The sequence below is a fragment of the Columba livia genome, chromosome 8, assembly GCF_036013475.1.
Source record: "Columba livia isolate bColLiv1 breed racing homer chromosome 8, bColLiv1.pat.W.v2, whole genome shotgun sequence".
Taxonomy (NCBI): domain Eukaryota; kingdom Metazoa; phylum Chordata; class Aves; order Columbiformes; family Columbidae; genus Columba; species Columba livia.
In genome coordinates this window covers 14,703,238-14,729,214 of record NC_088609.1, presented here as the reverse complement: position 1 = coordinate 14,729,214, position 25,977 = coordinate 14,703,238, and the positions used below count along the sequence as shown (strand labels likewise).

Below are 25,977 nucleotides of genomic sequence, written 5' to 3'. Positions count from 1 at the left end.
TGCAGTTTGCTTCACTACTAGAGTTAAATGTTCATTACATTTAGAACACGACACTATTAACTCTTCTGGAGCACAGACAAGACAAAGCAACACTGAGAGCTGTCACATCTCTCCTCGCTTCCTCTGGTTTACCCAACTGTTTATCACATTTCTGTAGGAACACCGATCCAAAGTGAATTTGAATGTAGGTTCAGTAACAATGAAGAAGATGCTTTTGAAATAAAACAGTTTGCAAGGCAACTGATCTGAAGGGAGAAGTACCTTAAAAAAGAAGCATCAAGGATACAATGAGACAACCTGCAGAATTCGGTGTAGATTCAGGGTTACAAATATAAGCACATACTATATTGACCAGGTCTATAAAGACAAGAGCACGGTGGTGGTTTTGGGAGGGGGAGAGACTGACAGACTTTTCAGGAAACAAAGAGCCCCTAATTATTTTCAGTTACGTGATATTAAGGGGCACAGATATTATTTGTTGTAAAAAATGTACTCACATAATGTATCCACAATTCCACAAAAGAATGACAATAATTTTTAGAAAAAAGTGCTTTAGATTTCCTAATCAAACAGAAAATTTAAGCACTGAGTGACAGCCACTGCAATTAAAAGTGTAAGGGTCGTGTCTTAAGTGCACTCACTTTAATAGTAGTGAGATTTCTATGGCATTAGGATCTGCCCTTCAGTTTCTACAGCTTTGAAATAGAGAGCAGCACTTTGCTAGATCTGGGCTGAGATGAAGAATCAATTGTACGACATGAGCAATTATTTTAAACTTGTGGTAAAAAACGAAGTGTATTGAAGTGCATTTTATTGTGACCTAAACCTTCCCAGTTAGATTTTTATCAAATAAAATAATTTATTTGCAGCATATGAGCAAAGTTAACCAAACCATTATATTTTCCTCTGTACAAAAATAACGCGTCTCAGACACTAAGATAACTTTCAGATGGTGTTTTATCCATTAACATGACTCATAAAACAGATTTTTTGTTGAGTGTGCATCAAGCATTACGCGGCCCTCTCCTGCGTAGGACTGCACTGAGTTCAAGTGAATTGATTTTGATTCAGTCTTCAGATCATATGCTCAGGAAGCACAACTCTTAAGCACTCGTTAATTAGCGTAACGCATATGTACCCATGGCCACTGAAGGATGGAACTCCTACCCACGTATCTGCCATTGTAACACAATCATTGGCACTGACAGTTGCAGAAGATTTCTCTTAATAAAACCATACAGATCCTTGCTTTTTGGATGAATAGGCTCAGAATTATAGCTCCATTCTTATTAAGAAAGCACTTCAGGGACATGAAATACAATCATATTTGGCAATAAAAGATGCAATTTCTTGACTATTTCAATGCAAAGAGCTCTAACTGTTGAAAGGTAGACTGCCCAGAAGATAAACATTACTACAGGCCAATTTTTGCTCCTCTGACAGTACAACATGGGAAACTGGAAAGAAGAATCAGCGACAACTTCTCCAGCTGAAGTACAGGAAGAACAGCAGGGTAAAGCTTTTGCGTGTGTGCACAGGTAACATGCAGTCCAGCAGTACTAGGCTTTTGTTTTAATTATCCACAAATCTTTCTATAAAAACAGTTCTTTCATACCACTTTTCCACAACTCTTTGAAAAATTATCATTTGGGGTGTGTAGAACTCATGTGTGCGTCTGTGTGTCTGTTCTTTTTTAAACGTAAGCCCAAGAGACAGCAGGAGGGAAATCCAAGCCATTTTGCCATAACCTTCTGCAGGCAGAGCCCTGACAGAGCTTAGGTTGTGGCTTTAGGATTTAATTCTTGACTTAAACAATGACTATCTCACCTCTAATAATTAATTCATGCAGTATTTTACATTTAAGTACTACAAGCATGCAATATATTAAAAATGCAACTACCTTCATTTTCCCTGTAAGAGTGCAATTAAAGGTAACTATCAATCTCATTTTCCTTGCTGTTTCATTCTGAAGGAACTCAGGACAAATATGATTATGGGCTGAGATTTTTCCAAAATAACAACGGGGATTTTTCTGCAATTACTACTGCTTTCGAAGGAGCTCTAATACTTTAAGCAGTGATAAAGTGGCAGCTGTACATGTTTAATTTCTGAGAGCCAGGGCATAATGCACAAGCCCTAATCCCTCCAGCTGTCCAGTAATTAAACATCATGTAAAGCCCAGAGGATATCATTGCTGTGCTACCTTATCTTACTTATGAAGGACTTTCATTTGTTAAATCTACGGTCATTTTCTTTCCATTCTTAGAAAAAATTGCAGATTCCTCCACCGTGGCAAGTGTACTCAAGTTACAGCTACCTTCTATAAAATGACAGGAATTTCAGGCTAGCCACGTCTTTTCATCACATGCTGAAATAATAATGAATAGTGATAGCACAAAAATATTTTCTGTACAGGCACAAATGCAATACTACGGGCTTTAACCCCAATCTCAGGAAGAACACATGGCAAAATCTGAGCCTTTGGGTTTGATTTCTGTCTGAGCTGACTGAGGAACAGTACATCATTGTGCACCTGGCCTGCTAATGAAGGTAATGAACAGAATTTGTAACTGATGAAAACATGTATTAGGCTGTAAAGGAAGATAAAATTAGTGCTACGTTATCACCAAGTAAAAAGCTCTCAGTAGGATCCGTGGAGATTTGAAATCAACAGAATCAGCATGGTCAGCTCCCCATAGGTAGCACTTGAAGTGCAACTCATGCAAAACACAGGTACCTTTTACTGCATGAAGAAGAAAATGAGGCTGAGACAACATGATGCTCCTCATTGCTACAGGACAAGGATAAAAGATGGCAAAAGAATTTAACCGTCAGAAAGGTCACTTCCTGTGAGTGTAGGTGCAGGAGCAGCGTGGAGGAAGGTGACTTTAAATCAGCTTTGTAATTTCCCCACTTCAGCTGGCTCATCATCAGGTGGATCTGCCAGAGGGATCAGACCAGCTTTAGCCTTCTTTAAATTCTGCTTTCTGCCAATAGTTCTAGGGTGACTTGAGGGCTATTGAGGAAGGCACTGGAAACAGTTGCCTCCGAAAGTTTTCTGCACTTGGACCTTACAAGAAAAGGACCCCTCACTTGTAAGCACTGATGGTTTTTATGGAGAATCACATCTGTGCCTGGAGCTTTGCCAGGAAAAAGTGAAAAGCTCCTGCCCTGAGGATCTTGTAAGTGATATATACACTATGGATATTTGAAGGCTGTGAGCTATGACAGCAAGGACATGTGGCTTACAGCTGAGCAAGACTGTGCTTACTGTTGTTTCCCTTATTAATTTAAAAAGAACTCTACCAGTTTGTTTTAATCTGGCATATTGTATCATAGGGCTGAAAATCTAGAACTAATTCTGAGATATATGGTCAACAATGAAAAGCTGGAAGATGAGGGTCTGAAAGAAGATGCTCTCGCTAATGAGGCTGTCACTGTCATGAGGCTCCTGCAGAATTTACTGGCTCTCACTCTTGGACAACTCTATGAGATCAGTATGTCTGTTACCTGCACAGGTTCCCACCGATCACTGTCTCTGTACCACAGTTAAGCAGAATAAATAACGGTATGGGAAAATAACTTCTTATGCCATCATTGTATCAATGAATACATAATTTCAATGTGTCTCGCTATTGGGAAGGGGAAAATTGTGCACTTGCAACTCCTCATCTGCAGGACACAATTTTGATACTGGGTGCAAGAAGTGGTCCAGGTGAGCACCAGTAACACAGTCAGAATTCTGAGACAGGGCCAGAGCGTTGCGCTCTCTGTTGACCATCCCAGAGTCCCACCAGAGGGAACAAGCCATGTGCACACTGAAGCCAAGCAATGCCCATTTTGGCTTTTCCAGGATGGTAGCTCTTCTGTTTTAAAGCCAGGATGAAATGCTCTCTGCATTCCCAAGCGGCTGAAAAAACACTTGTTAGAAAATCTCTTTCTTGGCAGAGATTTAACAAGTTCTGCAGTAGTTAGTAAAGCCCAGACTGACCCTGAGTTGTGATGCTTTAATTAGAGTCTCCCATATTAAATTTCTCTTTTTAGTCTCAGTAAATGCATTTCTAAGCTTGTCCAATCAATTGTGACGAAGGTTAGGTACACTGGGAGCACAAAACCTCAACCAGGGGAATAAGAAAAAGGAAGCCAGCACTACCAAGCCAGCAAATTCAAGACTGCTCTTACATTATTAACGGTTGATGTCTGACATTTTTGAGGACTAAACCTGACCTATGACAACACTTAGTAAAGACACAAATTATTTTTGCTCCAAAGAACTGAAAAATAAGTTATTTTTGTTTTTATATACTCATTTATTTTTTAAAAGGCAGACATTTGCATTTTCAAAAATTGTTTGTGCACTGGAAGTTTGCAGTGGACTTAAAGCCTAATTGCTGGAAGCAAATTATTTAGGCAGACAGGTGCTTAGCTACCTATATGCAAGGATTAAAACCCACAATTAATCCCTGGTGCAATTACAGCCTGTGCAGACACAAATCTGGATGCCTAATCACTGCTGCTTTAACCACTGCAGGTTAAATAATTCACAGCTTCCATTGCTTCCTTGGGAAGTTTTTCCACAGGGTGTAAATCACATTCTTCTGCCTTGTTCATAGGTGAACAACAATAAAGTGCCTTACTATCCATTGATAATGGCTTCCAAGCAGTATGATGGGGCCAGTGCCTGGACTGCTTATGAGAATAACTGCTTTCTTAATACTGGTACCAGACCAGGCCTAACAGGCCAGCAAAGGCAGTTTTATACACCTCTCTGGAAGTTTTATTTTAATGGACTTCACCCATCAAATTGTTGTTTCTCACTCCAGACATGGCAAACGGGACCCTTATTTCAGATGCTTTGCTTCCTCCTAACGTTAGCTTACGATAGGGCTAGATTGTGCAGGGAGAGATGAGGAACTCAGAGGATATATTTGACTTATCCATTGTTTGAGATGACGTATTCTTTTTTTCAGTACAGCTACACTCGTGTAATTCCAGAGTTTGTAATTCCAGAGGTTGCAAACTGCAGCGGAACCCTTTGTCTAAAGGAGTTTACACAAGGACAGCATACGAGACTGCAAATTCTCTGCTTCCTTGAAGGAAAGATCCTCTGAGCACTGCTGTGATAAACCTTTTTCAGATCACACAGTGTGCCAATGAAAACTGCACATCTTCAACAGTGACCAAAAGCAAAGGAGAGGGATATAGAGCATCAGTTTGTTTCCATTTGTGCAAGAGGATGCACCAGGGATGTGGCTGATACAAAGCACAAGGGCGAACCCAACCTAAAGAGAAGATTCTCTTATTCATATTCTATACTTTTGTCCCCAAACTTCTGAACAGCAGCTTTCTCCCTCTAGCTGGCCATGCCAGTGCCTACACTGACTACGCTTGTTAAATTACACATTGATTCCAAAAACAATTACATAATTTGGAGAAGAAAAATCCATCAAAAATTACCAAATCCAGAACAGCATCTGAAAAGCAAGTTGTTGGAGGCCAGAAGCAGACATAGGAGGAAGCCTCATAATACACTTGCACTGTTCTTACAGTCTTGGATGATTCTGCTACCATAACCACTGTTTTCCTCCCCTGCACTCTCCTGCAGTAGAGCCTCCCTTAACTTGGACTGGGGATATTTTGACATAGGGACAGGCGCTTGCACAGCCTCAGCACAACCAAGCCCTGCTCCTGTATCTTCATACCAGCACGATATGGTTAGTGGTACAAACTACCGATGCAGAAATGCAGGCTGAAATAAGATGAATAAACTCCATATTAGTTATTTTGAAGGATTATAATACAAAGAGACAGTCATTCCTATCTAGAAATAAGAGTACCTGTAGTTAAAATAAGTTTAAAGTGTTATAATAGCTTGAAGTAATAGCTTTATTAATATAGATTTAGAAAGAGCTTAGGGTTTTTCTTCTGGATGCCCTCACAATAGCTTCAAGTCATATTCCACTAGTTTATTGCACATGCCGGCTCTCAACACAGAAATTATCCTGAGCACAAACAAACTCCCTTCCAAACATTCATCCAGGAAGATGTGTTATATATAGACAAGCTGGTCAGCTCTGTGAGAAGTGCAGCCTTAGCTATGACAAGGGGCTGCAGGTGAAAAGTGGTGCTGTAGCTTCTTTCAAAATGGGAAAAAGCATGTAAGTGCAGAGGTTAAAAAAAAAAAAAGTTCTGAACCTAGGAACAGACTTTTTTTTTTTTTTTTTTGATCAGGATACCGTGTGCTGCTGAGAGACAAGAAAACGGGCAAAGGAGGATTCTAAACAGAGAAGAAATGGGAATGTTAACAGAGTATCAGTGGATAGGCTTAGTGAGGTTTATCAGATTTGGACAAAAGAGAGGATAGCTATCAATCCTCCACAAGCTCTCAGAGTTTAATTGGCCAACAAGTTTGTTCTCATCCATGAGGAAAACACTTTAATTTGACAAGCAATCACACTGAAAACGCTCCCACTACAGCCATTCAGCAGTGCCTCCTGTTTCCTCCTCAAAGTGAGTTCAATGCCTCTGAAAGGTGCCGAGTCAACAGATTTTAGGACTGAAAGGTTCCGATGTCTGCACCCCCCAGAAAGCTCCACATTTGCCTGTCAGTGCCTTTCTGCCTGGTCCACGGGCCAGAGAACAGCCCATCCCACACCCAGACTCAGCAGCAGAGATTGCCAACGTGCACCCCCCGAGGTGCAGCCTCGTTATTCAGTCATAACGAACTAGATGAAAATCATTAATTCATGTCACACGACTTACCCAACAACAATCAGAAGACGGTAAAATGTCCTTGGATTAAATTTCCATTTTAAAAACCTGCATGTGTGCTAAAAATGTGGAAGATAAGCAAGACTAGAGACACTGGAACATGCAGAAGAGAAACACTCGGCTGTTTCTACATCCATTAAGAACATCATTATGCTAAAATTATGTGGCATTCAGAACATATTTACATCAATTTTGGGGGTTACCTAGAGCCTTGAAAAAAGTTCAAAGCAATTTCAAGTAGACTTTTATTATAAATAAAAGACTCTGAGACAACTTCTACTGGTATAAGCAGCAGCAGTATTAGATAAGTGGAGGCAGCCATCAATGTAAAAATTGTTTTCATTTCACTAACTCATATTGGGAAAAGAATAATTTTTTCAATAGCAGTTACAATTACCTTCCAAACTTGTCTCTAATTCAAGCCTCCTATTCAAAGGAAAAAAAATGCATATGCTATAGCGAGAACATTAAGAGTTTCATACAGAAAACAAAGACTTTTGAAAACTGCCAAAACATCGTGAGTGTAAAGGACACAAGACCAGGGGTCTAAGCACATCAGCAACTTACCACATCACAATAATTTATTACTCAGGAATTCTCCATGCACGTGCACTTAATTCCCCATGAAACGGGAGGTAACATAAGGCAAGTTACGCCTCCTCCTTGCGAGCCAGCCTAACTGGAACTATGCTGTGCAGGCTCAGCGCAAGCACAGTAACCTGTTACCATCAGCCCCGGACCTCTGACTCACGTGCAGTATGGAATGGAGATGCTTTGTAAAACTTTGTGTCTTATCTGTAATTAACTGAATTAGTGAGTCGCATGGAACCTTCACGTTGAGCTTCATACCTAACAAACTGCACACTGGCTTTCATTAGCAAGATGGTTATGGCGCTGCTGCACATGATATACAGGGGGGGCCTGAGGGAAACAAGTCTGGTTAATGTGGACAAGGTTAGAAGGAAATCTTGTTGGGATGTTCCGATATCTAAAGGGGTGATACAGTGAAGCTGGAGACACTCTTCTCAGAAGTGCACAGAAAAAAAAGAAAGGACAATGGGCACAAGTTACGACAAAGGAAAAAGTAAAAAAAAAAATAATTACAGTGAGTGGTTAAACACTGTAACAGGTTGATCAGACAGTAAAATATTTGGTAATATTTTGTTTGATCAAGCTGACTGCAAAGAAACAAATCTATCCACAGGGTATTACTCAGAATCACAAAATGTTCACATAAAACATATTTAATTACACAACCTCAATGAAAAGACATAATATGGATTAAGAACTGACTAGATATTAGAGACTAAAATTCAGTTTTCAAGCAAAGAAGCATCAATGTGTGCTTGCATGTGATCAGTCAACCCTTTCGCCACTGATCTGGAAGTAAAAATAACATTGCTGATATCATGTGCAACACTAGAAATATTGATGGATGGGTGAATAACTACACAGAGCATGAGATAGGTTCTTAATAGCCTGAGACTGTTTGCACACAAATAATTTAATAATGACAGAGCTACATAAGAACAGCAGTAAAAAGGTGATTTTACTTCTGCACAGACTGGTAAGACTGATATTCCCTATGTTCTGGTGGTCTGTATAAAATAAGAATTTGAAAATCATCTGGGATACCCAAGGGAGCCACAAAAAATGAGTATCCATTCAAAACAAAATATTTGACAACAAGAAGCATAAAGAACTAAATATGTTTAGTCTGTCAAAAAGACAATTTGAGAAACAGCTTGATTACACAGTGTAGGAGTTTTCACAGAGTGAAAACACTGTTAAAGAGCTTTCTCATTCAGCAGAGATAAGCCTAATAAAAGGCAATGGCCATTGAGGGACTGAATTTAAAACAGTTACAGTAAATAGTATATTATTTTCTCTCTGTCCAGAGAAACCAACAAGCTATTAATAAAGAAATGGCCTATATCCCAAGAGAAACTAGCCTTGGTCTCTGGGGCTGCACTGTCCAGGAGGAAGGACAAGGCCATAAGCTGCTGAGCTATCAGAGGAAGATTTGAACAGTTATTTAAGTCCTTACTGCATCATCTGGGTTTTTACCCTGATAATCACATTTCAAACTGACTATTCTGCTACAGTAGTAAAAGAATACTTAATTCTCCACAGAGCTCAGTTTCTGCTCTCCAGCCAGCTCCAACTGGGGAATCCTTCTCTCCTTTTTCTAAAAGAATGAGTTTGTTGGCAGGTAAACTCATCCCTTGACATGCAATTTGTAACATTTGCTCTAGAACTTTTATAGTTCTAAAGGGAGATGTTGCATACGTATTAAAGTATTATTCTAACTCACCAGGGGTGCAACCAGCCTCATCGATACCACTTTCACAATCCTTCTGTCCATCACACCTCCAGGACGACGGGATACATTTGTTGCTCAAGTCTCCACAGCTAATTTTTTCAGCTGGACATACTTGCTTGGCTGGAAGAATAAAATAAACACAAAAAAAAAAACCCAAACAAGTTAAACATAATTCTAGAAATTACTAACATCGTTTATACTTTTAAAGTTACTTTTATTTTGTGTGGCTCAATCCTGAGACATATGGCAATGAAATCCCAAGTCAAGACTGATGTTGAGGTATGGCTGATTACATGTCCCATATGAGATCCCCAAAGAGATCACAATGCTTATACATTAAAAAAAAAAAAAAAAAGAAAAAAAAAAAGGCAGCATCACTGTTTATTTCAACAAAATCCCAGAAACTTAACTTTAAACTCAAAGAAATTAAGGGAGAGGAACATAAGCCACATTCATGTGCAACTTCTACCTAACGTTTCCCTGCAGGCAGGCTCCTGCTTCTTTCTGGCCACCCCAGTGACCTCAAGTTGCAACAAACTGTGCATAGGCCCCATGGCTCTTCACACACTCTTGGGGCTGGTGGCCCTTTCCCACCTTCTCTTGGCACCTCATGTACCTGGGCTAGAGGTGCCAGCTTTGGGCTGCTGCCTCTTGACTCTCCTTGCACAGGCTTCCCCAGGACCAAGGACCTTCTGTCCTTCCTGCCTGTGCCTGACCCAGCCAGTCCCTTCCAGGAATGTAACTACAGGAACATGCAAATAAAACTAATATCTCACCTGTCTGTGACTGCCTCAACCTCCCAAAACTGTGCTTTTGCTATTAACACACTATCACCCTGCACACAGGAGCAGCAGTACTGGACAAACTACCCTCAAAATACGACCTCAAATTCAGTGAGGAAAAATGAACTGCCTAATTTTAGTTTAAGGGTTTACTTAATGTTTGGTACTGCAAGAAAATTTCTGAATTTAATAATCTAGGCAGATTAAGGTCAGTAAACCTGGGGAAAAAGTGGCAAGCATAAGCATGAACTCACACATCTCGAACAAACTTTAACTGCCTAAATTAAATACAACCGTGATCTGAGACATGGAGACACAGCAAGACCCACAGAAGCAAAACCCCCAGCACGTGCAACAATACAACTATGAAAAAAAAATAAATCTGCCAAATTTATCTGGAAGCAAATAAGCTGTGAAGCTAGTTCCCTCATAACTGTTGTGCATTGCCAATTTTTTTTTCTTCATACTAGTGTAAAGAGCAACAGATCTACATTTATTGTGACAAGGCTGCTCGAATGCATAATGTTCCAGAGTTTAAACAATTGTTTAGTATTCTGGAAATCATCATTCGGTTTGGCAGGATTTGCTTATTACACAGACCAATTTCTCTCTTTAAAAAAAGTAGATGTTTTCAAATAGTTCTTTCATTGGTATTAATGATGATAATGCTCTATGTGGCTGCAGATCTACTGAAAAGGGAGGAACCTAAATTCTATATTCAAACTTTCACATTAGCCTGCTCTGGTGAAGGTGCTTAACACAAAGTCACTCAGCTTCCCAAGGGCTGAGCAAAGCAGATGAAGATTGCAGCCCTCCATTTCCACCCGCACAAGAAGGCTGCAGAGGGACATCTTACAGCCCCAGAGCATCAATCAGACACTTAGAAAGCAGTACTATTTAATCTCAGGATTGCTCTGACTTAGCCCCTTGAAGAGCTATAAGAAGCAGTTTCTAGAAGCTGGGGGCAACCAATATATCAAGAAAAATTAGGTCCTGCCACAGACAGTTAATAAACAGATGCAATGAAGTTTTATAACCCTGAGGCAAGACAGCATTTTTGTTGAAATTTGCTCACTGCATACCTAAATAACATTTATGAATATTACACAATCTATCAAGTGGGGGGAAAAACAGATCCTTACTTAGGTTTTTGGTAATTTTACCAGCAGGTCAGTAATAAAAATCACCTGACATTGGAAAGGCTCCACAACACCACCCCACCAGAATCAGCATGTCTGCTAGCTCAGATGGCTGCTCTGCCCCAGGCCGGGACCCATGTCCTGAATTCTCTCCTCAGCCCCTGTCTCTCTAAGCTGCAGGTTTATAATGCATGACCACAGGGACACTTGGTGGCACTGAGCACTTGTGTCCTTCCACAGAAGTCAGACAGCACGTCTGAAAACGAAGTCGCTTGCCAGCTGGGCAAAATGGCACCAAATAAGGTGCTTTCCCTCACCCTCACTGTAGCCAAGCAGCTCTGGACACCATCCCCAGAGCTGTGTGACAGGGCATATCATCTTTCAATGTGCCAAAACAATTCACAGATACAGAGGGAAAAAACAAATTCTGTGGCTGCTGACTGGAAAACAGCAGCTCCCTCAAGAAAAAAAATGGAGCTAAAATGGCCCATTTGGCCTAGAAGCCCCACAACCCCTCAGCACAGAGGCTGCCTTGTTCTTTGAAGTACCCAACAAGCAGCATCAGTGAAAACAGGGCTTTTTACTACAAACAGCGGACAGAGAGGTGATGCGACTAAGGTCTCCAGAAGCTACCTGGGCTTTGCATTCCTCCATCAAGGCTTCCATAGCCTCCCAGCTCTGAGGTGCACAGCTCCATGGCCACCAAATGTCTTCACTTCCAAGCCCTGGCTGCTGAGGAGCCACTTCAGGGGGTTGGGCAGATGGGACTTTGCTGCTGGGGGAAGGAGGCGGCTGCTCCCCCCGCTGCACCTGGTTGTGTGAGACAGAGCACTTGCACACCCTGCACCCCTCTACTCTCCCCATTCAATCCAACGTTGGGCCCTGTGATGAGGTTTGCTTCTAGGCCAGCCCATGCCCTAAAACAAGTTTTTACCATAAGCACACGAGACAAAAATAACTTTCCTCACCAGATTCATTACTCCATATAGATTTCCATGCTTTTGCACTTTAAAAGTTTGTCCCCTGACTGCATTTGTGCTGTGCGTTCAAGGACAAGGTTTGTACTGGACAAGTGTACTGGGAAAACTGGGAGATCAAAAATAGTCACCGAGACTTTTGTTAATCAGCTTATTGGTCCACATCCCCACAAAATTGTTCTTGTTCTTCTTGCTCAGGCTATGGTGATGGAAAGAAATATTTGTTTTGATGGCAAGTAGGACCAGTTTTTTTATTCTCACAGTACATCTCCATTAAGAACTAAGTGTGTCAAGACAGGTGAGAACACTTTCCACACACCTGATTTTGAAGAAGGTGAAATATAATTATAAATTGGTATCATAAACCAGTGAGATCATTAACCAGCAAAAAGGTTATTTATTGGTCACAGTTTAAGTATAGGCATTACTTTCACTTGGCTGCTGTGGGCAGATGCTTAATAGCTTTAGGAAGCTGAAAGGTTTGGAAAGGTACGGACAGAAAACTCCTGTTTATGGAAAGCAATCTCTGTGTTAATCATCTTGCTGACAGAGTAACTACAGACATTTTAAAAAATGTAAATCAAAGCTTGAACTCGCAGGGAAGCAGCAAGAGAAGCTGCTGTTGGTCACAGTTCATCAAATCTCTGCGTTCCAGTGGTTTCCACAACCAAGCCATCGTTGGAAGGAAGCCAGCAACTTGTAAGCACTGGCTGAAAACAGGTAGAGGATCTTGCATAAAACTCAAAGAAAAATTTTGATGAAAATAATTCTGCTTTATTTCAGAAAGTTGGGGCTTTTTTTACCTCCCCCTTCAAGATGCTGCAGCATTGCAAGTGGACTTGATAGCGTTGTCCATGCTACGAAACAGACTTTTAGCAACTGCAATCCAGACTTAATGTTTCTTTTTCTGCATGCTGCTTACACAAATCCATGTCTTTTGGGCTTCTGTGACCAAAATGTTTACTTCTTTCTTTCCTTGTCATCGACCCAGAAAGGAAAGAGTTAGCGCTGTACATGATGGTGACTGCTCTTGCCCTGGATGTATTCTGGACCAACGCAAGTTATAGCAAGATCTGCCTTTTCAGGAAAGCACCATTAAACAACTTGGTTGTAATGTCAGACACATCAAGACCAATTTATCACAATGAACTGCAAATGCCAAGGATGGACAACAATGGTTTATTTATATGGAGACAAGAGCAAAGAAGACAAGAAGGTTCCATTTACTCACTACCGCCAATGGCACATTCTTCTTTCTCTTTACAGGAGGCTACAAAGTCTTTCAGAGAACCATAGAGCCTAACTGGCGCCCCACTGTTTGCTTCCTCTTGTGCCACTGCTGTGCTTTTCATGCTCCAGACATCATGTATATTCAAGAAAGCCCAAGAAAACAAAATTGATTTACTTTCAGAAGGCCATTTGTCAGGTTCTCACCAAACAGGTACTCTAAGAGCATACACAAAATGTAATTAAGCAGCTTCTACTGGTGGGAAACCCTCAAGACTTTTCATGAGCAGACTGAAAAGAATGCCCTTTGTGAAAATACATAATCTTACAGGTCTGAACAGTTTCTCTATCTCTGCTGAAATAGCTCCCCATTCTCTCCAGAATGACCCCATGTTTTTCCCAGGTTCTTCAGAAGAAAAATTCCAACCCAAAACTTCATCCTGAAACACAGCCAATGCCATAGTAATATGGTTTAATTCATTTCTTACATGCCAATAAATTGTTCCTGCAAAACTTCCACTACTACCTTTATCATGGAACTTAAAATTCCTACCTCCCTCTTTTCTCCAGCAATGATTTACTCATTGTATTTATTTTTTTTTTTTTTAAAGGCATGTTTTTTAACAAGAACTCTCCTCCTCAAATATTGCCCTTAAATCTTCTTTTGTCATATCTGGCAGTCCTATCTCAGAGATGTACCAAGAACAAAATAAATGTTCGTACCTGTCCATGTACAGGACTACTACATTTATATTTCCAGCCAAAACAGGCACAATTGTTAAATGAGCGACTGTTCAAAAGAGAGAAAGGGAGCTGACAGGTAGAGGTTCCTTAGCGAAATTCAGAACTCAGAATACCCAATTCCTGGAGATTTGCAATTCAGAAAAATGCCTCAGTCACAAGTTTGCATATATAGTCATTTATTTATGTATATATATGTGTGTGTGTGTATATATGAATGTATAACCCAGCCTACATTCACTACTGCCTTCTATCTGATACTTTTGCACTGAAGTATTTAGAGTGCATAAGAAACGCATTTCAAAATCCATCTTGTGACTTAAATTACTATCAGAGCTGAAGGTGTGTCTGCACTGGTATTTTCCTCCCCTTGCCTCTTCTCCCACCCCAGTGCAGTGCGGGGAACACTAGTGTCTGCACTATTCACCCACTAGTTCACCCCGTAGCTCAGGGCAGGTTGCTGTTGCCTTAGTTTGCTTCACTTAACCCTGCAAGATACATCAGATTTTCTGCTAAGGAGTGTTATATAATCATATTTGTTATATTTAGTTTATCTCCCTCAGCTCCTCCTTGTGCCAAGCCGAGGCCAAGCCAAACAAAAGCCTCATTTACAGTGTGAAGCGTTTGCGTGGAGGCAGCAACATCCACAGTGGATGCGTCTCAGGAACTTCATTGGCACCAGAGTATGGAGCACACACACTGTGACTACACAGGGACTCCCCTGAGCCCCCAGCTTCACTTGTGTTAGCAATACAAAGACAGAACACATTACAGGGAACGTTAATCAAACAATTGTTTCCACAAAGGTTAAGATTCTGCAGTGAACTTCCCTTTCCATCATGTAAAGCAACAAGCTACGAGCACCAGCCTGCTGGGACAGCAAGCTTTACACAAACTTGTACCTTCTAAAGCTGGTGCAACTGCATCCAGTAGCAGTATTTGGTTTACTCACCGTATCTGTATTATGCATACACTTGAGATCACTGAGAAAATAAAGGCAATTTTACATTTCCAATTCAAACCAGCCCAGTCCAAAATGAATGTCATGGTTAGTGGCTTAAGTGAATTAAGATTACAGCACTCGGAGACTTGGAATGAGACCAAACCACCACCACAATTGATGCCTTTGTTGACAGAGGAGGCCGACTCATCCATCTGCTTGCACAGGATGGTCTGTCCAGGTCAGAACTGGGACATGCTGACAACACTGTTTCCCAGGACCTGGGAGCTTGGATTGCTGCTACCTGACTCTACATTTTTGAGTAAATACACACTCATGTTCAATAACCTTTCTGGGAGCATGTAAAGGCAGAGAAATAGTGAAAATTTGTTCTTTCTGCACAAAAATATCATTAACTTATGACTGTTACTATTAAACTCTGAACATAATTTACTAGAAGTGACTCAAAAAGACAGATTAGGAAAGACTACTAAGAAACTACACTATATAAAGGTCAAGAAGTCATGTCATAAACAGTATTAACAGTTGATACATCTGATTAAAAGTTAGATATTATGTGGTGTGATTTGTTTGATGGCGACTTATGTTCAGAAGTTCCCAGGGAAATGGAAAAGGATTTACACAGATTTAACGCCACTGCACTGCATAGTACAGCCCTTATTAAGTCCTTTCTCATGTGCCTGTAAGAAAGGCTTCTTTACAACACCATGGGTTAGGAGGCTTCAATGAGTATCCAACTCCTTCTCTACCTAGAAACTGGAGGGATAAAGTAAGCTTAGCATACAAAGGATTCAGCAGGTCTGACATGTACCTGGCTTTTGTGCAGATTATCAAATTGGTGATCATCACCTCTGAGATCAGAATGAAATAATCAGGAATTCAAAAATCCCATGATTAATTCTAATTACTGAAATAGAGGCTCACTGTCAGAATAAAAGGCAGCTTTTCTAGGAAAAGCATGTTTCAAACACAGACACTACAAACAACCTCAATGAAGAAAATTATTCTCAGGGGTAGTGCCAATAGTTTCAACAGGCAATATAAACTGTATTTGAATGCAGTGTAAGGAGGTAAGCTATTTCTGTAGTAGGCTGAAAAGACAAATGGCATCAGGTTTTATAGTAATGAATATAGTTGAAGGTGTCCCTGCTCATTGCAGGAGGCTGGACCAGATGACCTTTGAAGGTCCCTTCCAACCCAAACTATTCTATAATTCTATGAACAACTAGGCTTCATGTCCCACAACCTGAGTCACCCGCATGGGTCAGGAAGGAATTCTTTAGCCAAGTTCAGAGCTATCCTGGTTTGTTGTCAAACCTTTCTCAGAATACTGAATATTGGTACAGCTCACGATAGCATGTTGGACAGAAAATACCAGTACTCTTGGGCTCCAAGCATGTAGTTTTTCTTAGATTCCTGACTGCTATGTCTCACCCATTTTGAAAATAAAAATGCCCATCAAACTTGGATAAGAAAGGCATTTCCTTCCCTCAGACTGGCAGGACTTCAGCTGATTTTGTCTTTCTGCAAACACAGCAAATGCTCACTCGCTGCAGTTGTCGGAATGTCTCACCTAATTAATTTCATAGCTTTGAAAGATACTGTTTTGATGGCACTTCTGTCCTCTACCTGATATGCCCAACAGGCCCTGCTGCTGACAACTAAAGTCCTTTAACTCTGCAGAGTTTTGTATCTTTCCTGACACCCCAGCCATATGGTCACTAGTAACATTTACTCAGATTAATCCAGAGAAGAAATTAATACAGCCCTGTAAGTAATGCCAGGCAAATGCCTAGCTTAATCACTATGAAGCACAGCCCTCATTGTTTAGGGGAACAAAACTGGGATTTTGACAAACGGAAATCTGAAGCCATCTGCCAACTTTCCCCCCATATTTCTACCAACTTTGGCCCTTTGCATGCCTTCTCCATGGATCAGACAAACCCATGATTTTCCCTGGACTTAAAATGGAGAAATGTTCAAGCATAAACAGAAAAAGCCTGGCCCAAGGAATCAGCTGCTGACTTGAACTGAATCAGGAATCACATCGCAGATCACATTGAGCATTTGCTGAAATGTGTTCAGTAAATGCTCCATCGTAGCCAGTGTCCTGAAGGCCAACATTAAATATGGACACCAAACAAAATATGACCTTGCCAATTATGCTATTTACTTCCTTATATTAAGTCACAAAAGGATATTACTGCTATGGTGATTTTTAATAGGAGAGTGGCTATACAGAAGATTAGTTTTGTACTTTTATCAGCAGTCATAAGGCAGACTACCCTTTTAAACTGAAGCAGGATAAAACCCTGACTAATATCTGCTTACAGGAAGAGTTCAAGGTTCTCATTTAAATCAGCACAAAAGTAGCCTCTGTTGGTATTCACAGACAAAAAAGTGCAACGTCAGAGACTTGAAACAGGCTGGTGCTACAAATGCCACTGAAGCCCATCACGTAGCCAAGCAGGAGGAACGGGCAAGAGTCTCAGTAGCTGGATGCTTCACTCTGTCCCATTGACATCCAACGTGGTCCCTCCCTGTGAAACCACCAAACCTTTTGCTCTTGTCTCTGCTCCTCCTGTACGCCAGGGCAGAACTTATCTTCAAAAGACAAGTTCAAATTGTGACACTAAGACATTATTCTGGCTACTGAAAACCCGAGATTCCAGATTAGAGTTCTTCAGACCATTTTGCACTACTTAAAATTTTATTTTGTCTTCACTGATGAGCACCTCTGATCTAAAAGATCAGCTGGTCATGCCCTTATCTTGGTGTAGAGGAAAGGAGAAAAGATATTAGTAATAAATACAGGGGAAAAACTTGAGACAACCAAGTAAGAAACAAGAACAGCTGAAGAACCACCTGTTCTTGGTATATCTAAAGCAGCAATGTGCAATGCTGATCTCAAACAGCTTAATAATTTAATAAACTGATAGTTGACTTTGTTAGTTAGCAAATACATAGGCCTGTTAGCAAAACCCAGGACTCACAATTTTCTTTAGAGATAGTTTTCTAATAGCAAAGCTATTAAATATTCCCTCTTGTGAGAGGCATCTTTCATGCTCGAAAACAAAGACAAAAAAATCCAACTATGACATGGATTTGTTTAAGAAGGTCAGTTAAAATACTCTCCTTTTTTTCTATCCTTGACATAACTTTAAGCTGTATTGCTTTTAGAGATAGTTTGAGAATGAGTGATGTACAACATTGTCCTGTTAAACCTCCTATCCCACCACTGTCTACATCAATAATTACCCTGTTGGTCTGTGTACACATTGTCAGTTGTAATGCAGTTCAGTCTCCCTCCCTTCTCACATTAACAGTAATGAGTAAGGCGAAAGAAAGAAAAAAAATAAAAGAAAAAAAAAATAAAAAAAGAAAAAGAAGGGGAAAAGCCTTTCCGCCTTTTCTATCACCCAGAAATTTAACTGATCTCCAGTCTTTGGCACGGTTGAGAGTTCTGTTCCTCAACCTCTGCTTATATCCAGGGATGCCTACTGTGAAAAGCGAAGTCTGGCTACAGCCAGCCTTTAAAATCTATCATGATCCAGTGTGTTCCCCCATGATTAGTGATGCATGATGCTTTCAAGGCAATTCTGATTCAGACAAGCCTTAAGAGAATAAAACACTCAAAGGTAACAGCTGACCCAGCACACACTGGCAGCAACGTAGCTGGGAAGCAGCGAAGTTCAAACACAGACACGCTGTGGGAAGAAAGAAGAGTGTCAAGGAAGAAATGAGAGTCAGGAGGTTAAGGCGGCACAAGCTAGGCTTGAATGGAAGTCAGCTAATTAACCCTGAGAAATGCAAGTTTTGAAAGGAAAACTTGTTCACTGCCCCACATCGGTGAATCTGAAGCCCTGTGGACAAATAGATTTTCTTAAACAACTTTCCAACTTTCTCACGCAGCCACACAGCCGACAAATTGATGCATTGAGCTGCCAAATGCAGCTCGCGGGGCCTGCGATGGCCTCGCTGAGCAAAGGTGCACAGCTGCGGAACAACCGCCTGAGCCTTCCTCCACCTAAGTGTGACTTACTACAAGTCTCTTGTCATCGATTCAGGTGTCAGCCTGGCCATGTCAGCCGTGTGCTGAAGCAGCACAACTTAATTCCCATTACCTGAGCATCCCATGGGCATGCCAGAACCCACTCTCAAGCCCTGAAGCACAACCCTCACGGCCTGACATAGCAGAGAGCGCAGGATGAGCTGCTCTCTACAGAAACATGGGCAATAACTATATTCTCCTGATTGGTAGTAATACAGTAATGCTTCTTTCTTTATCCCTAGGCTTTTGGTCTTCTTCATACACTACAGCTTTATTAACATCAAACTTCTTCACTGAAGATTCAGTGATAAAATACTCCAGGATTGCAGCACACAATAAATCAATCATACCTCCCTGTGTGATTTGTAAGTCAGCAGTTTGAAAGAATCTTGGAACAACTTCTGCACAGATACTTGTAGACAAGAGACACACTTTTTATTGAATCAAACTTTATTTGACTGGTTTTGGTTTACCGATACAAATGGAGACTCTCTTCAAATCTGTGGCACTGTGACCCTCTTAAAATTAGTTTCTAAAAAGAACTGATTATTTTCACTAGTAGTAATCTTGCTTAGCACAAGCCTACCAGCCACAATCACCTTGGTCACTTGTCAAATTATTATACCAGCAATCGAGTAGAGCAGCAGGGCTGATTTATCTACTCCTCTCCCCATATATTTATTTCTTGATTCCCCATAATATGCATCCATTCCTATTACAGCAAATCCAGAAACAAATTCCAGAAGGTGGCTTATTTCATACTCATTCTGGCACATTTAAGCTCTTGATTTCTCCACTTCTTTTGAAACAATTTAATGCCTAACTCAAAATTAGGTTTTTAAGCACATTTTAAACAACAGATCACCAGAATATATCACACAATCGGCAAAAATCTGTTACCAGATGTCAGTGTGAACTTGAACACAGAAAAAATACCATGTTTTGTAAATACTGAAGGTAATAAAAAAAAAAATAATCACTTAAGTTAGAGAAATGCTGCTGCAAAGGTCGCCCTGCTTTACAGGGCCAGTACATAGACTGGAGTTGAGAATACTAAACAGATCAAAGCAAACATCCAGAATGAGACTGGGATGAACCCACTGACCAGCTAGCTTGGTAAAAGGGGTGTTCTGGCAACAAAAGATAGAAAAAACCCTGTCATGATCCTCATAGTAAATAGCTGTATACTGTTCCCATTTAAGAACCACATACACCAAGAAATATGTGGTGCCAACATGCATCTTGAGTTCCTCCCAGTAGACCCCACTTCCACCACGGCAAGAGGAAAGTATTTAGCCTGTAAACTGAGATGTAGAATAATATATAAACTGACCGATTAAAAGATATATAAACTCTATTATATAAATTTTCCTGTGGCAGTTCCTGTATCTCTCTCTTATCTCTTAAGAAATAACTAGGAAATTGTCAGATATTCTACTACTATCCTGAAGATAAGCATAGTTTGGTATCTGATGAACATACTCTTAATTGCGTAAACTTCCTTCAGTACAGCAACTTTTCTGTTCATCAAGGGCATGGATTAAATAGCTTCTCTGCTCTAGAGCATCCTTGTAATTAATAATATATTCTACCCTCTTCTAAATATAACCTGTAATGAGATGCCTTAAAGAATCCAAGCTGCACCTTTCACCAAGCGCTTTTGATCAGAAGAAAACGAGCTACAGTTTGTTCAGACAACAGAGCCTGCTTTAAGAGTGGCTGTCAGCTTCCCAGCAGGCCCAATCCTGAATGGCAGCAAGCCTGCTTCAAGCAGCAAAACCTGCCAGCGGCAGAAAACACCTTCCCCTATCTAAAACATAGTGTCTGTCTATCTCTGGGGATATTCCGTGCAGATCAGAGATGAAAAGAAATATATATGGATATATTAGATATAGATGGTATATAGAAGAGAGTATATGTAGATACATAGTACATAGCTTCTGCTTGGTGAAGAATAATTAACTCCACGAAAAGTCTGCCATCAATCTGTCTACCAGGCAGTAAGCTAATACACTGTGCAAAATCTCAGCAACTGCATTTTCCATCCATGTGCTGTGTCCTCTTTCAGAGGTTCCTCCCAGTTTCCATTTATTGAGGAAATCCAAACTCCAAGGAGCACAGAACAGAAAACAGGTTTCCTGATACCCATGACTGTCTATGAAGATCTCCAAATGATCCATGGTTGGGGAGGCAGAAGGAGAGCGGCCCTCCCTTACCCATGAGCAAACTGTTTTGTCTTAACTAAACGAGCTTATTTTTGCCCTGAAAATTCCTTCCCCATGATCTGGATTCCCAGCTAATTATTCCCAGCTGGAATACCTCCCAGTGGCAGAGCTTAGCTGGCTTGCAGCACCTGCGCCAAACGTCTTTACGTAAAAACTGTGCAGATTAGCCAACATTTGTTTGCACCAGCTCAGAGACCTTAACCAAGTTTAAAAGCTACAGGACCATTAAAATCAGCTGAATGTTTGCACAGCAAAAGGTTGGCGTTTCTACACCAACATCCCATTTAAAAGACAGCATATCTTTAAGACAGGTATGCCTTTTGAGTTAAAGAATTTAATTCGTGATGATATTTGGACAAGTGAATCCACCTGTTCATTTACCACTACTGTTAAGAGCTGTATCTTATCTCTAGTCTTTCATCTAGTTGCATCTTCTCTTTATTGAATCAAATGACACTGTTTATTGCTAAGATAAAGAAATAACTGTGTGATGAAACCTCTTATCTAAGGAGACAGGTGTAAGCTGATAAAAACAACTCTCAACCCTCTCCAATAAATCTAATACCCTTCTAATAAGGCATCTTTTGCAGCTCTGCAATAATGTGAGCCTTGTAAGACTGTTCACAAGCCCTTGTCTAATATCCTTTCCATTTTATAGCAGTTACCCATGTCTTTTACCACCTCTCAGTCACCTGGTCTTCAATGTGTTTAATATGGCCTCTAATTATTCTGTTAACTACATTTTTATAACCTTTATGTTTAAGTTGCATAGCACAAAATACACACAGTAGCTTATTAACACACAGAATATCTTATTCACAAGGTCATGATTCAATATAGAAATACTGAGAAGTGAGATAACTCCTGTTTTCCCTACAGGTTCTTATACTGATTTCCTATGGAAACAAAGCTCCCATAAAAGATTTAAAGAAAACCCCACAAGAATCTATTTCTCTGCCCTCACACATTTTAAATACAGTGGCCAAATCAAAGAAAATAACAAAAAGGTAAGAGGTATCAGGGAAAGTTCCTATAAGGTCAATGAAAACACATGACTGGGCAGAATACTCTGACAGAACGAGCTCAACCATCTAAGCTCAGCCTATAGTGGAAGACAAAGAATACATGCAGGAGGAAACTGAGGAAAACTATTACCTGGAATTCTTACTGTCTTATGCACCAAAAAGTCAATCAAGCCCAGGATGTAAATGAGCGGGGAGGGGAGGGAAAAAAAAAAAAAAAAAAAAAAAATCAAACTTCCCTAGTTCTGGTGCTCCTGAAGCTGCTGTCCTGTGACTGAATTATCTTTATTTGCAAGAATCCCACCCACACAGCAAGGGGGGAAAAGCTCTCAGAAATACAGGTCAACGCACTGGTTCTTAAAGGCTGGTACATGGCTTTTGAACTTTTCCAGCAGCAAGACATTTTTTGAGCCCTAGCTTAACTAAAAGAGGTAGAATAGATCTCCGAAACAATGTTCTGTTGCCTGTAGAGTAGTTAAGATTGCATTTGGTCTAGATAAAGTAATTTTTGTGACTTTCAAGTTGAAAGTACACCTCATTTCCTATGAAGGTCAGCTATAATTTCCTACACAGCCACCTGAGACTTGAGGGAGTCTGATGTCAGAACTTTAAATAACTCAGTGCCCTCGCAGTGTCTAACCTTCCCAAAACCTTCTCTGACAACGAGACAGAGTTGTCTTTATGTAGGTTTTTCCATCTGCCAACTGCAGAAGACACACGGAGCTCAAGGGGCAAGGGTCTGGCAGACTAAGAGCTTTGCTGTGAGACGCAGAGCACCTGCCCAGCCCTGCTTCACACTGAAGGCAGGAGTGGTAAGAAGCCACCATACCCCTGTCTGCTGACATCAGGGACACAGGATGACTGGAAGACACATACACACCTTCCATCAACCATCCCACACCTTGCAGAAAGGTCAGCTGTACCACTGAGTCAGCTCCTCTGCAATACAGGCATCTGTGCCGTCTCTCCCAAAGAACACAGATGCCAGTCAGCTAAATCTGCTTTTAGAAGAGGGAAAGAATAGCCTGGCAGAGATTTTGATGTGTCACAGTTACAGTCTAGTTCTGGAACAACACACAACTGTGATCATCCCAGGCTAGAGTTAATAACAAAGGCTGAGCTCAACCAGTATAACCTTCAAAATGTAAAGGAAATAATATCTTACATTTCCCCCTAAAAAGCAACTGGAAATACAAAAACTGTCTGAATACCTAAACCTAAATGGAATACCTACTTTATTCTGTTGGGTTAAAAATAAAACAAACCATATCACAGCAGCCACGTGAAATCAGCAAAACGAAATATCGATTTCTTGCTGTTTGAAATAACGCCAGTATCTTGACTGACTGTGCATGGGGAAGCATGCTCATAACAGTGTTCAAATTGTTTTGTGGCTCCATCAGCCTTTCCAATGAAGGTAACACTGTGAGGCCACAGAACAGAATAAAACAAACCTACCAGTTGCCCCAGTACCCAGATTCCAGCACTGTTTTGGAATAGCACCTAGTCTCAATGAGCCAGAAAACAAAATGTAAATTCTGTGAGCATATTAAAAAAGAGAATATAACACACTTTTTTTTTTAAATCCACAGAATAACCTGACTTGCTCTGTCCAGCCTCTCTGCTGTGTAGGTCCAATTCATAATATGGTTTTAGCTGACAACACCTATGTACTACATGATGTGCAGGAGCAAATATTTTTTAAAAGACAGATTCGTGCATCCATGTTTGCATATATTGATATGTGTCATCCATGGCTACCATAACTGTGAACTGAATAATCATGCTCAAGGACTGCATGTTACTGTTCTGCCTTCTCCTCCTCTCAAACCTCTCCATTGTCTCCATCCAGTCAGTTTTGATCTCTAAAGATCTCTGGGGTTTGGCAAAGTGGTTAAGTAATTACATTATGGAGGAAATAAGTCATCACATATGCGGGTTTGAACTATCAAAATCTTTCTTTTGGCTCAGCAGGGAGAGAAAATGTGTGTTGAAAGCCAGAAACATCAGCCCAAGTTCTCATAATATTTGATGAGCAGATAGGGATGTATTCACTCCTCCTGGGACATATGTTACACAACAGCTTCCAGTGGCAGCTGCTTTACACTCCAGAAAAACACACTTCTTCCAAGCCAGGACTATAGGAGATGAATGAAAGCATCCAAGTGATGGAGAAGAATATGCAGAATTGTTGTTCAGCTACAAAAGGGGCAAGAATTGATCCCACAATTGCGAAGTTCCTGATTTTTGCACAATTATTAGAACACACTTTTCTCAGGAACCCTAACACTTTTTTTTTTTTTTTTAAATTCTTTTGCAGAATTTTTGAGATCTCTCCTCCATTCATTACATATATCGTGGATTACTTTTTTATTTAGTTTAAATTGGCCTTTTCTAAACATCATTCTACAGCTTCAAGCTATTTCCCTTTGAAATGTTTTCACAGCAGCCGTCTCCCTGATATTTAGAAATCACCATGTCTAACTTCTCGCAGCTTCTTAAAGGTATGCAAAAAGAAAAGGACTTTAATTTCTGTTACTAAGTACAGTCCCATCACAGACTGTCTCCCGGTTGACCTATAAGAACAATAATAAATATTTTAGACCATATGATGAAAGTATCACAGACTCCCATCTCATAAAGTAAACAGTCACGCACATGGAAACTGCTTGCTGACTAGTCTGTGGAAAGAAACTGTAATGCAGAACTTAGACACACACATGGATATAAGTTGGTATGCATAAGCACAATACAATCACCACTATTAGATAAACAGACTCATTAGACTCAAACTGTGCTCAGAGTTCAGGCCACCAGTGATCTGAGGCTACCAACAGTTTAGATCTGTTACTTTTTCCTCTTTTTCATTGCAAGTATAATCTAAAAGGATAATTCTGCATCTCACATAAAACAAGGTGTAATGTTTACACCAGCACAGTCTGGCAATGAAAGGAAGGAAAAAGAACAATCAACATTCTGCCTTTCCTCCATAATCTTGACATACAATACTGCTTAAACATTTCTCCATAAACCTTCACAGCCAAAATTACTGGCTCATGACAAGTAACAAGGAATAGTCCAAAGCACACTAAACAATGGCATATGATTGGTACTTAGACAACACCATACTGCTATTTTGCAATGACGTGCTGAGTTCCAGACAACCCAAAAATCCATGCTCTCAGTCCAACAGCAGTTGGAAGTTGCAATAATGACCTTTAAATTTCAAGAAATAAAGTCCAGCTACAGCAAGCAGTAGCCCAGCGAGATGCAAAATCTGAGAACACATATGGAAGGGATGATCTGTGCCTGAAGGCTACACAGAATGAAAATTCTACTTCAAAAAATCACCACATGCACCACAAAAAAATCCCCAAACCTTTCACACGGATGGTTTTGAAGAAGTTGTTTAAGCTAAGTTTTTGTCAGAGCTTGTGCATCTCACTGCCTTCACTAAACTACTGATGCGTGTACACATGATATTAAAGCCTGGGCATGGCCAGATGCCTCACTTCCCACTAGCACTACAGAGGTAAACTCTGCAAAATAAATTGCTTCCTAGAAGCCATTAATGGAGGGCATTCAGCTTAGAAGAAACTGCCTGCACTGAAACATCCAAAAAAGGTGCATTTAAAAATTGGTAATCTTTTCCAAAGGCTCAGAGCCTACAGATATTTCCTTGCACACTTCTGCAAGTCTAGGCTTTACTCCTTGACTTCATTTCTTAGAAAACAAATTTTAAAAAAACCTTACTAAAG

General features: G+C 40.4%; 1 protein-coding gene across 2 annotated transcripts in view; it reads right to left on the bottom strand.

The window, feature by feature from the left end:
* Positions 1 to 25,977, bottom strand: part of LRP8 (LDL receptor related protein 8) — a 178,736-nt gene that overhangs the window by 32,380 nt on the left and 120,379 nt on the right. For both annotated transcript variants that reach the window (XM_065072145.1, XM_065072146.1), the window contains exon 4: positions 9,086 to 9,214. In XM_065072145.1, the coding sequence (XP_064928217.1) occupies positions 9,086 to 9,214 (129 nt within the window). The remainder of the gene's footprint in view (positions 1 to 9,085; positions 9,215 to 25,977) is intronic.